We start from the raw sequence: 13,470 nt of genomic DNA, 5'->3' as shown, positions 1-13,470 counted from the left end.
CCAGAATCAGATCCCGAGGCTGAAACTGAACGAGAGCAGCAGCAGCAACGACTCTCTCCGAGCGGGGCTCGAACCCCTGTCTCCGGCATGGGAGGCGGACGCACTAACAAGGAGGCAGAGATATTTTAAGCAGTTTAACTCAACGCATGCGGTTCCAACACACGATCGTGACCCTTTTTCGTTGGGATTGCATCATCCTTAAGAAATAAACTATATGCAAATCCGTCGTCAAACTGGGCCTTGTTTGTAAAACAAGCATCTTCGAAATGCAGGGAACAAACATAAACACTTGCACAACTCCGTTGATGCTCTTTAAAAATAAACTTCGTCCACTGGTCCCTTAATGTTTTTTTTTTTTTTTTTTGGTAATCTGTGCAGGGTTGTCTTGCCCTCGCAACCAAAAACACACTTCTTTTGTGAAATTTCGCGACGCTCCTGCTCTGATCAGTGAATGTCTGTTATGTCTGGCTCTCGGTGCTGTGCTATACGGGAGCGCACGCTCTTCCGGCAGACGTGCCCTTAGGACCCATATAAGGAAATTCCGCTCCATCTAACGTCACACAGAGCCATACTCGAAAAAATTTTTCCGAAACTTGTGACAAACCGGAAGGAGTATTTTTGGAACAGAAATACTCCTTCAAACGTACAACTTAATTTTTGAAACTTTGTCTATGTTTAGCATGGGAATCCAACTCTTTAACAGTATAAAAAACTCAGTATGCATGAAATAGCATTTCACCCCCCCCTCTTAATTATTTACCCAGCTAAACTATATTATTTACCACAATGCCTAAGCACAGTAGGTCCCACACTATAGCTTACATGCATTGAAATAAGGCTCCATCACTTTAAGCATATAGCATTAGACAGTGTGACTGTATGCACTGTAGAAGTACTGCTGAAAAGTCTCCAGGGAGACAGTGAAAAGATTTCAACAAGTTTCTAGTGAATTGAGGGGGCGGTGTCCTTCACATACAAATATATATACGTCAGCACTACGTCACAGCCCATTACAGAAGCCAAGTGAGGGGCCACGGAGATCTGTGTGGAATCTCCAGTGTAACTGAAACTATGGTCGTAACCTTCAACTTCACAGGAAGTGGGGCAGGAACGCAGGGGTGTATGTTTAACGGTGCTGATGGATGACATCCAAGATTAAATGTATGAGAGGTCCATCATGTTCAGGGATCTCAAAGAGGACAGTACTGAACCTTTTCCTGACATTAAAAAAGCTTTTATTTGGGTACCACCTATTATGAAGACCATCCAACAGTCCCCATACAGAAAATGGTTTATAGATTATTAGTCTAATTATATAATGGGTCATGTTTAAAATTAGATGTGGGGTTAAGGAAGAGAAAATATCTTAACACAAGAACAAAATTTTTTTATGATAATCTGAGAAAAAAAAAACAGAACAAAAGTGTTTGTGTAAATGAGAGAATCTCTGATGTTGTGCAGAACAAGTTGGTGGATTTGTTTGTGTCTGTGTGTGGGAAAGTATGTCAACAGTGTCTTGGGTATATATGAGGTTGGGGGTATATTTATAGTACCTTGTCAGAAATGTCTTTGCAGAGCATTGACTTTGCATCATCTTGCCATAGTACAGAGCACAGTTCACTAGCATTGAGACACATGGGCATGATTGCTTGCCTCATGCTTAATGCACTTTCCCTGCAGACATTTGTCACAGAGGTCAAAATCTGCCTCCAACTTTATCATTGGTATCTCTGTGGTGATTAAACATAGAGCTAAAGGCATTGATGCAGAAGGACTTGAAAATGGGTCAAAAGCCAGACACAACAATGCACATGCATGGTTTTTGATGTGCATCAACACAGACTGATCACAGCATCTCACTCGGCTCATTTAGATAAACTTGGTGGAAATTCAAAACCACTGTTGAGTTCATTTTATTTATTTATTTATTTTTGTCTGATCAGGACAACTTGATCCTAGGTGCAGTACATATTCAGTCCATATGGCCTTAATGTGAATTGTTGAATCTGTAATATTCTTAAACATACCTGGATGAATTTGAATTGCCAATGTCCTAATCATTTTGCCGGTGTCATTTTTTTTTTTAAAGTGTAAAGAATAAATGAAGCTGGATAATTGAAACTAGACATTGTGTATGTAATTTCTCAAATTATGTTCAAAGCATCTTTAAACTATTTCTTCAAGAAACTACTTGGTACAAAGAAATGGTAATGTGAGTTTACTTTTATGATGGATATGTAGTCTAAGTGAAGGAATTACGATATGTAATATGGAATCTGTTGTGCCACTCCCTTTTTTTTTTTTTTCAAAACAAAGTTCAGTGATTAAACTATGTACTTGATATGATTGTTCCCTAATAAATATCTTTAACTAGGCCGCACACAGAGTTCAGGCTTTGGGTCTGCTTCAACAGTCTGAATGTCTGAGAACTTTGTGCCTAAAGTATTTATGTTCTCTGAATGTTTAAATGTTTGGCAGAGACATGTGTCTGATCCAGCCTGACTTGACCTTTTATTTAAATGTCTGTTATAAACTGTCCAACTCTGTGTATAGGTTTTAAATCCCATAATGCCTCCAATCCTCATGATGCATTTGAAAACAAAATTAAACAGTGTTTCACTCTGTTTTTCAACCTCACACGTTTTATCACTCTTCCTCCGCTTTTATGTTGAAATAAGATACTTTGTTTTTGTCCAAAAGAAGCACATGCTTATATGCGGTGTTGTATGTAAATAGTGGACATGATGAGTCTAAATACGGGCTTTTACAGTTCATTGCTAAAGCGACAAACAGCTTTCAAACGTTTTTGTGCTCATGTGCCATTCATCACGTTTCATCTTTATATGGAAAATACTGATATCTTTGTCAGAACCAGAATAGTGTGTGTGCATGTGTGTGCGTGTGTGTGTGTGTGCTATCCTTGAGGCTTTTTTTTTTATCATGAAATCGGTCCCATCTGTTTCCATGACGCAAAATGTCTGTATTTTGACAACTTTTTTCTGCTTATGTTTGTAAAACACTTCAAATGTCCAAATATCAGTGTATGCAGGTGTTTATGGATAGTTGCTCATCTTGCATTTTCGTTAGACTTGGACTTTCCACATGTAAATGATCTGGTCTGGATTAAAGCTGCATCAGCGAGTAATTCTCGAGTGAAGCAATAGTGCCCTTAAACTGAAATACCACACAAAAATTGCTTTTGTAGGAATATGGGGGAATACATTGAGGATGATTTATTCTACAACTGAAAATTTTCCATCATAGTGGGCCATAGAGGGTCCCATCACAATATATTTTAAGTCATCAACTGCAGTCTTCATCTCACGTTAGTTTGCATGGTTTTAAACATGTCTAAAGTACTGTTTATGACCTTTGGTACTGAATATTTTAAAATGTTTGATGTAAAACAAAAAGTTGCTTTTTGGATTACTGAGGCTCAAACCATGACAATTGGCTCGTAAAATTGTATAGGTGTAAAGAAAGAGGACGTAAACACTGGTAGCAGTGGCTTGGATCTGACTTGTTTGTGTCAATGTGAGATCATGTGGGTTATTTCAGAGCGTCAGTACCCTCCTCTCACCTCATCACACAATCAACATGTTTATATTTGACCACAGAAGAGGTGTGAATCTGTTGGTCATTGTGTCTCTGTCACATCCTTCTTCCTGTCACGTAGACACAGGTTTAATGAAAATGTCATTTGCAGGAAATGTCCATCATCCACATTAATAATTTTAACACCATATGGGTCATGTAATCCAGCACGCACGCACGCACGCACAATGATAGGTGTCTATGACGCTCGCTGTCACACTTTACAATCTCAGCATTACAAGTTTATGACAAGTGTCAAGTGTTTTATGAGTATGTGATGAGGTAGCTTCAGTGATGAGGTAGCTTCAGTAGCTTCACTGTCCACAACAATATTTGTGATTTATACATTTGTTTGTGGTGAACTGGAAAAGGATTTGAGATTTTCAAAATGAAAAGGATATTTATATATTTTATTTTGCGTACTTTTTATTCCATGAAATAATTTAGAGCTTGAAAAATGCCCATGGTGATAAAATATTTTTAATTTACATGAGATTTCCAGATCTCGGCCGTATTATAGCATTTTAATATTAGCCATTTGTTTTATCGTGTCCTTGTCACATTTGTACTATATTTCTGAATGTGTAGTAGGCATTGCATTTTTCATAGGTGCCCGCAATTAGCCTGTATCTGCAAATTATGCGAATGACTGTTTATGTGTCAAGGAGCTGCTTTATTTTTGTGTTTGTGTTTTCTAAAGATCTCCTCAGGTTTTTCTGTCTGTTGATGTTACATAAGGTGTCTCTCAATCTTTCAAATGTGGAAACCCTATCATGAGAAATGACTTATTATCTTTAATGTTTCAGACCGTTTCACGGATGACTGCAGTGCAGGAATAGGTGGTGTAAGAAGATCTGGCTTTGTCCATGTTGACCTTTCCTGGTTGCATAAGCTGGTTTCCATTCATGCCAGCTTGCATTGTCTGGGCTCACAGCAGTGTGTAAGCCCCCCACCCCCTACCGGGTGCCAGCCTGATATCCAGTAACATAACACACAAATGCGCTCATACACCATGACTCTTACCAAAAAGCCCCTTGCTGTCAGTCATGCACAAACTGGCTCATGCTCAATGGCCTACTTTCTCATTGTCTGTGGATTATGGTTTGGCAGAACCGAAGAACACCAAAGACCTTGTCTCAAAATGTTTCATAATCACATTTAGAGAGCAGCCTGCTCTCATAATCATAATCAAAGTAATGCGTCATCATCGAGGTCTCACATCCTTTGTATTTGGATCCAAAATTATAATTGTCACATTTAACATCAACTGCAGTCCAACAGTCACCATCACCCTCCATCAGCTGGCTGAATGCTTTCTAAAGGTCTACATCAGTACTAGGTCAAAACCAAACCCAATCTCATCCAATTTTACGACTGAACTTCACCTAAAACAGAAATATTTCTGGGTCTCTAATCTCAGGACACATTCCAAAAAGGCCAAAAAAATTTGGGACATTCACTGTTTGTATCACTGGTTGTCTTTGCTCGGGGCGTTACAGGCCAGAAGTATGTTCTGAGCTTTGCAGAGCAATGAGCTGTCTGATATTTGCCTGGAGATTGGAGCGCATCTATGTTTTCTCTTGCACTGAGGGAGGATTCTCTCACCAGTTAGTGGCAGTAGAAAACATAGAACCCAGAGTGGAGCTGGAAATCCCATAGTGATTACAGTCTGTGCAGTGCTTCTCAAAATGAAAAGTTTGGTATTTTGACTTATTTTTGAAGTCATTTATACAAGGTAAACACACAATTTTACACACACGTTTGTAATACCAATATTTGTTAATCTATTATAACAAGAAAATCCAATGCAAATGCAAAATAATCTCAAACTCAGTAATTTGTTCAAATCTGGTGACAGACCTCCAATAGCTCATGAAAGAAGCTGAACAATCTTTGAATCAAAAAGGATTATTTTTAAAACTCAGGTGATGATTGTTGGCAGCTATGTACAGTAATTTTAATGCTGATTAGAAACAGCGAAGCTATACATAGAAAATGTACAATGGATGCCACAGATTATATGAGGGCAGAATTTAAAACTTTAAACTGAATTATTTGATTTTAAAATACATTTCTGTGTATTTACTCAGAGTGCCTCTAGATGAATAGATTATAATCTGTGTCAAAGGCTTTGGATTAGGATTGGGTCTTCATGCAATGTTCATTGATCACACACACTAATCCCAGTCTAGGGAAGTAGCACAGAATAGATTACTTAAAGTGTTTGTGTGTAGAGAGATATGTGTGTGCAAAGCCATGGTTGTCTCACTCTCCGGTTGTCCCATTGTTGTCCCAGGGCCTCAGGGATGCTTTAATGTGTTTGTATGTGCGTGTGTTTTATGTAACCATCAGCGTCATCCTTGCCTGCTGCCTTATTTTTAAACTAAATTACAGTACTGCTCATTGCTGAGCTTTGATTTATTATTTAGGGATTTTGTTGAAACATAATGTGTGTGTGAAAGTACCCAGCAATTAAAATTTCGATTTCGCATTGTGTCGTGTATACCTGCACAAAGAGAAGACCTGACAAGACCTGACAAGCATATTCCAAGGATGTAACTAAAATATTTAAGATTAAGAGGACCATATGTACAAATTTTATGAATTACTCATTGAGAAATCCTGAAGACTAGTGGAACGCATCCCCTTCAATGTCCATTGTAAATACAGACTTGGACTTTCTGGTTATATTTACCACTTTCCATGCTTCAACATTTTCTCAGTTTACTAGTAAAGCAGGAGGAAATTGCTGAGAAAGGGTAGGGTTTCACTTTCCTTTCCTGATTCCTCATCTCTTTGTTTTGGTCTTTAACTCCAACAACTCCCCACATATCTCTCTCTCACACACACACACACACACTCTCTCTCGCTCTCCCTTTCTCTCTCCTGTCCCTTTGTTTGTTCAGTTTCTCCTTTCTCACTTCCCACCCAACAACAGCTGCTCTGCTGTGATTGGCTGAGTTTCAGGAGGGGGGTGGAACCATGTGACCTGTTGTGATATCTTTCTTGCCTGCTTAGGACAGCTCTCTCATTTACAGCAGAGACAGAGACAGATACAGTCTCACAGTCTGTCCGCAGTGTTAAATAACCCTGCTACGCATTAGAAAAAGAAAAAATTATAACATAACACCTTCTGGATTATCGTTTCCATATTCCTTTAACCAGAAGATACAGGAATATTTTTCTTTTTCTTTGGTTTTCTCAGCCTTTTGTGCCTGAACTGCCACCAAGGAAACAGGAACAACAGAAGAGGAAGACAGACAGACAAATAGAAAGCTATAGATCAGCCTGAGAGAGACAGATGTGTACGGAAGATGAGTCCGGCTTTAGAAGCGCTGATAAAGGGGTGTAGATACCCAGGGAAAGGAGAAATGAAGAAGGGAGTGATGTTGGAACCATTTGTCCATCAAGTCGGCGGCCACTCTTGTGTTCTGCGGTTTGGGGAACAGACCATTTGTAAACCACTAATACCCCGAGAACACCAGTTTTACAAGAGCCTGCCTCCTGAGATCCGCAAATTTACGCCCCAGTACAAAGGTAGGTGGACATTACAACCAATCCGCCACTTACTTGTTTGGATGCTATTGTGTGTGACAAGTCTTTCTTCCTCTCTCAAGCTTTCTTTTCTCACTCTATTCATAAAATTTAGTAACAAGTGCTTTAAATCATTGTTTTGAAGAATTTATATGAATAAATTACACTGACTTATTTCCTAATGTGCAGCATGACTCCTATACAAGGCCACACACACATCATATGCAGTAACTGATTGGATGGCTGTTTTTGAATGACAGTTAAATTGCGATAGATAGATAGATAGATAGATAGATAGATAGATAGATAGATAGATAGATAGATAGATAGATAGATAGATAGATAATCAAAATAACTTCAGATGGATAGACATACATATAAAGATACATACATGCATAGATAGTTATAAGGTACATGCACACTCTTACACTCTCATAACACTTTTGGTCGCTCAAAGATTTATGTTCATGGCATCAGATGGAATATCATGTTCAGTTCTTTTAGTCTGATATATTTAAACACTCACGCACACACACTGGCATCTGTCGCAGTGTGTTTGACTGGGCAAGGGTGTAGGATTGTGTAAATGTGGACACACTCACATGTTTGTGCATACTTACGATGCTTTCATTCTAACACGCTTCTCTTACACAAACATAAGACTCATCTGTGTTTTTCTTAATCACCATAAAGCCAGACACACAATGAAAGAGACTAACCTCACGTTCTCTTACACAGCAAGTATAAGCCAGAGTGTGTATGAGCATTGGTGCAGAGACGTGACATCACCGCTGTTGATGTCATCGTTCTACCATGACTGCAGAGGTTGAGTGGTCCTAGTGCCCAAATCTCACACATACATACTTGCACACAACCATTACAGACAGGTTAAAGCTTATGTGTTTGAAATAAGAATTGTATATTTTAATCCTGAGTATGTCATTCAATGTTGAAAAGGTTTTGCAGTTCTCTTTCTTTCTGTATTTACCCCCTACCCCACTCAACTACCCATAATCCCCTTGTGATGCTAAGTTCCATCTATGGTTATCATGGGATACCACCATAAATCATGTCTTAGGCCACTTGCTACTTGTGTATATGTATATTTTTGCTTTGTATGTTATGTATCGATCTGTATTCTGAATGTGCCAAAGCAGTTTTCCAAATGGTTGCTCTCTGTAAATTTCAGTGATGCGGTTTCTGTAACGTTCAGACCATGAAGTTGTCAAATGCTTTCTTATATTTGATATCTGATGTGGGAATCTTGCAGATGGTTTGCCCACTGAGTGGTAATAAAAAAGCTCATTGAATTGTACCTTCTGCCTCCTGTGTTTTTTGTGTGTCTTTTTCTGCTTAGCACTAGAAGGCATGCTAAACACTCTCCGTCATTCTCACATATTCTCTGTCTACACAAATTCATTCCCTTTTCAACCACCTGCTTCTCTTTTATGTTTTATGTGTGTTAAATTACAGTTTAAGCCGGCGTGGGTAAGAGCAAATTTTTTTTAATCATCATATGATTCATCATATCTGAATCATATGTTGTTTATGCGTCAATACAGCGTCCAGTGTGCTCATGGTCTTTCTCTTTTTGTCTTTCTTTCCCTCATGTTCTCTCCAGGTGTGGTGTCGGTGAGTTTTGAGGAAGATGAGGAGGGGAATCTGTGTTTGATAGCATACCCACTCCACAGTGATCCAGCTGATTTGGAAAACAAAGAGCCCTCTGCTGACGGTGAGCCCAAGAATAAGCTTGTTAAGTGGGGGAAAAATAAACCATCAGGCCTACTACCAGAAAACGAGAGAGCCAGACAGAGTCGCAAAGAGGAGAAGGGCAAAAGGTAAGGAAGGACACATGGATAATAAACCACTGTTCAAAAGTAAAATTAAATTTAAATTAAAAAATTTAAATTTAAAGTATGGGGTCAATATGATTAAAAAACAAGAAATTTATATATTTAATTAGCAATTATGCATGAAATTGATTTAAAAAAGTGAAGATCTTTACATTGTTACAAAAAAAATGGTTTTGAATAATTTTTTTTTTTAAAGTACCACGTTTTCCACAAAATATTAGGCAGCACAAATGTTTTTAAGATTGATAATAAATGTTTCTTGAGCAGCAAATCTGCTTATTAGAATGATTTCTGAAGACTCAAATAATGATGCTGAAAATTCAGATTCGTCGTCAGAGATGATAATTTCATTTTTTAATATATTGAAATGGAAAGCAGTTATTTTAAAATATAATATTTCACAATATTGCGTTTTTTCTGTCATTTTTGATCAAATAGATAAACCCTTGGTGGTATGTTTTTTTTCATTTAGATAACTAATTTTACAGACCCCAGACTTTTGAACAGTAATGTCTACATCCTTATCATATAATTCAGTAGTTGGCACACTCACATTCACATAATGATAGTAATTTGTTAACTCTCTCTCTTTTGATCTTACAGTAATCGGGATGATAAGGCAGAGGTTTTGTCCTACAGTCTGGAGAAAGGAAACGTGGTTCCTCAGATCAAACACAACCCTTGGAGTCTGCAGTGTCACCAGCAACACCTACAGAGGATGAAGGAGAACTCCAAACACAGAAACCAGCACAGTATCCTTTCTAACGAGTGGACACACTTCCAAATTAAAACTGTATAATCATTTGTAAGACATTTAAACTCATTTATACAAGTAGGTATGCAATTTTATAGTTTTTCCTCCTTGACCCATGACCCCTCACAGAATTTATTCTGCTGGAGAATCTAACATGGCGGTACCGGGTTCCATGCGTTCTCGATCTGAAGATGGGAACACGTCAGCATGGGGACGATGCCTCTGAGGAGAAGAAAGCAAACCAGATTCGCAAATGCCAACAAAGCACTTCCTCTTCTATTGGAGTACGCCTCTGTGGGATGCAGGTAACTACTATATCTTCTAAATAGTCTACATACATGCACGTGCTAAAAAGGGTTCCATCGGATATGTCTTGGTTTTAGTGAATGGTACAACCCTAAGTCTAATTCTGATCTGTATTTTTTTTCCCCAATAGATGTATCACAGCGCTACAGGGCAGCTGATATTCATGAACAAGTATCACGGGCGTAAGCTGAGTCTGGCCGGGTTCAAAGAGGCACTGTGCCAGTTCTTCAGTGACGGCCGAGTTCTGCGCAGAGAACTTCTGACCCCCGTGCTGCAAAGACTTAGAGAGATGAGAGCGGTGCTGGAGGCTTGCGAAAGCTATCGTTTCTTCTCCTCCTCTCTTCTCATAATCTACGATGGGGCTCCACCCCCTGGCCCATCTAGATCCCGGCCCTCTCGTGGAGGAGAGGAGGAAGATGATGAGGATGAAGATGAGGATGAAGACGATGAGGAGGGAGCCTACGGAGGGCGTCGCGATCACTCCAGCAGCGCTTCACCAATGGTGGACGTCCGAATGATCGATTTCGCTCACACGACGTGTCGTGATTATGGAGAGGACGGCATTGTTCATGAAGGTGGCGACAGCGGCTACATCTTCGGCCTGCAGAATCTCATCAGCATTCTGTCACAGCTTGAAGAGCACAGCAACGACTAAATGCTCGTGCGGTATCTTACTGTGCATTTGCCAAGCCAAGGCTTATCGTGGGCATCCTGACCATGCCATCAGGGTTTAGAGTTCACACTTAGCTCGCCCTTCTGTGCTCTTTCATAGCTCTAGCATAGAGCGGCTATGCAGGCGAGGGTCAAAGGAAAATCCCGAATTCCCAGAAATCCTCCGGAGCTGAAGGGACTGAACTCTTTTGCAATTTCTCACTGAGGTGAAGAAGTGTGGTCCTTCTCCATGCCTGCTGTTTCTGCTCGCCCTGAATCGCAGATGGGCGGCAGTAGATGAGTTTCTGTGACATCTCATCTGCTCGTGTATCTTTATCCGTTCTCATCATCTTTGAAAGATAAGGGAAATAAACTGATGCTTGCATTAAAAGAGACATAAAAGACATTTGCAAAATATGATGTCCTACACACCTTTAAAAAGAGGTGGGTTTGTAGCAATGGTAGCACATAGTCATAAATTGATATGACAAGCAACTAAGCAACATACATGAAGGTGCTTTAGAAACACTAAGCAGGACTCAAGGAAAGAGACTTTGCTCTTGTAGGGAATGACGGGTGTGTGGAAAAGGGAGTTTACTAAATCCTTTTCACATTCCTGATCCTTAAAGACTTTTTCTCTTGGACATTTTAATATATATTATATTGACTTGGTTCCTCTTCATTCCATAACCACGTGTTGAAGATTAGCATCCTCACTCCAGAGACTTTAAAGAGAATCCTATTTATTTATAAGAATATTTCTATCAAATGTGAATGGAAATATGACATTCCATCTCTAGGTCTATCGTATGATGTAAGTGATATAGATAGAAAAATGATTTTTATGTCACGGTTTTCTCTGTTTTTGACAATATGAAACAAAATAAAAAGAAATCTGTTTTGTTGTGGTACATTTTTGTTTATTTCCCTGTGTGTTTAAGATTATAGCATAAGTGTGTATGATATGGTCCTTTGACATTAGACTTAATTTTTTGACAACTACAAAATCTAGCTGATATTAGCACTCTAGTTAGCAAATATGTTACTAGAAACCAATAACCATGCAGCAAATTAAGCTTGGTCGAAGTCTATGGCTATGTCTGTCTGTCTATGTGTAAACAGCAGTGTACTTGTACAGTAGGTTCAGACCCCGCTCAGTGTGCATGGTTCAAATGTAGGCTGTATGCTTTTGATACAAGATACAATGCAGCGAGCCTTTCTAAAATATAAATAAGCAACATCGCTTTCATTTGTTAGAGGGCCCTGGATTCGGACACCAGATGTACAGCTCACCATTGCTTTGGCAGAGCCCCAGCAGCCATATTACAGATTTGCTAAACCTTTCACTAAAAGCTTTCTGCAAGCACGCTCTAAGCCTGTTATTTGTGGGTGTATTTGGGCAGTAGTGCGAGGGATTTGGGCTGGATTTTATGTTAGAACTGTGTACATGCAGACTGTAGTGTCTTGTTTGTGTTTCCTCATGTGACTCCCCTTAAGTAAGGATGTTGTGTATGGATGTGGAATAATGTGTTAGTAGATTTCTTGTTTTATTGGTCATTCACCGTGTATGTTTGCCCTCTTGTGTCCTTTGTGCAGTCTGTGACTGCCTCAGCTGTTCTAACACTCACATTCCCAAGTAAATCTCTGGATTACATTCCAAATGCCGGAAAACTACTCGTAAGTGGGAAATACCATCAGCACATTCTGAATCAAGTCGGCATGTGAATGCTTTCTCTAAGAGAGCAACTGGTTTGAAATGTAAAAATGTTACCAGGTAACAAACACTAAATTGAAAATATACATGGAATGCTGTGCAGGAGTCATTCAAACAGTGTGGATGGAAGATGCCAAATAGTTGGAATCAGTCATTGTGATTGTTAAATAAATAGCCTAGTTCACATTCATGTATATATATTTTTTTCCACAGAAATGTGGTGATTGAAACCTAGACTTATTTACAGTATTGGTTTATCGCAATTATTCACTTTTAGTATAATTTAGTAAAGTTATAATTGCTGGCATTAGGGTGTAATTTCATGTTGACTGACTAAAGTAGATGGATTTATAGTTTTCTCTGAACATTTGTGTGCTGTCTGAATGAATATCATCTTTTTACAACTCCCATAACATCCTCTTTCCTCATCTGTTGCTGTGAGCATGGGTTTTCTTATAAATGATGGATTACTATGGCAACCATCTCTGTATTTTTAGCTAGATGCATAATGTGATTGGAGAAAAGGTAGTTGTCCCAAAAACCCAGAAATCTTTTTGGGGGCATAAGCTGAAAAATGCACAAGTACACTAGAAGATAGAGGCCATATCTTCACTGTTATGTAATGCTGATATGCATATGTAGCACTGATGTATACAAGGTATTTATTTAGATTTACAACGTATATTGTTTTTCAAAGAAGTCTCTCATTCTCACCGGATTTATTTGAAAAATAAAATCAGTTATACTGTGAAATATGATTAGGTTATTACTGTAAATTTAACATAGCTTTGTTCTATTTTAATATAAGAATAAAAACAACATGAAAGTCATTAGGATGTATATATGTGTGTGTATATATATATTTCACAAGTTGAATGGAATAAGTAAATAATGACATATTATTTGAGTGTACTATTCCTTTAACTGACATCATGGAACCTCATTAGGCTAATACATGAATTGTACGTGGAGTCTCTCACAGCCATTCTTTTGGGACCTTGTTGTGTGTTATCTCTAGGTTACACAACATGTTCATCATCTGATTATATAATTAATTAGCTTGA

At 38.6% G+C, this 13,470-nt stretch overlaps 1 protein-coding gene across 1 annotated transcript; it reads left to right on the top strand.

Moving 5' to 3' along the window:
- The first annotated feature begins 6,611 nt into the window (after window positions 1-6,611).
- Window positions 6,612-11,604, top strand: LOC113094642 (inositol hexakisphosphate kinase 2-like). The gene is made up of 5 exons (XM_026260232.1): window positions 6,612-7,131; window positions 8,750-8,966; window positions 9,585-9,733; window positions 9,865-10,040; window positions 10,172-11,604. Exons 1-5 carry the CDS (start codon window positions 6,909-6,911, stop codon window positions 10,694-10,696), a joined length of 1,290 nt encoding a protein of 429 aa, XP_026116017.1. The 5' UTR covers window positions 6,612-6,908; the 3' UTR covers window positions 10,697-11,604.
- The last annotated feature ends 1,866 nt before the right edge of the window (window positions 11,605-13,470 follow it).

The sequence above is a fragment of the Carassius auratus genome, chromosome 6, assembly GCF_003368295.1.
Source record: "Carassius auratus strain Wakin chromosome 6, ASM336829v1, whole genome shotgun sequence".
In the NCBI taxonomy this organism is placed as follows: domain Eukaryota; kingdom Metazoa; phylum Chordata; class Actinopteri; order Cypriniformes; family Cyprinidae; genus Carassius; species Carassius auratus.
The sequence above is the reverse complement of the archived record's forward strand: the minus strand, read 5'-3'. Positions and strand labels throughout refer to the sequence as shown.

Coding starts and splice junctions, on each gene's coding strand:
- LOC113094642 (XM_026260232.1), top strand. CDS start 6,909: ATGAGTCCGGCTTTAGAAGCGCTGATAAAGGGGTGTAGATACCCAGGG. Junction 8,967..9,584: donor AAAGAGGAGAAGGGCAAAAG/GTAAGGAAGGAC, acceptor TTGATCTTACAG/TAATCGGGATGATAAGGCAG. Junction 10,041..10,171: donor TACGCCTCTGTGGGATGCAG/GTAACTACTATA, acceptor TTTCCCCAATAG/ATGTATCACAGCGCTACAGG.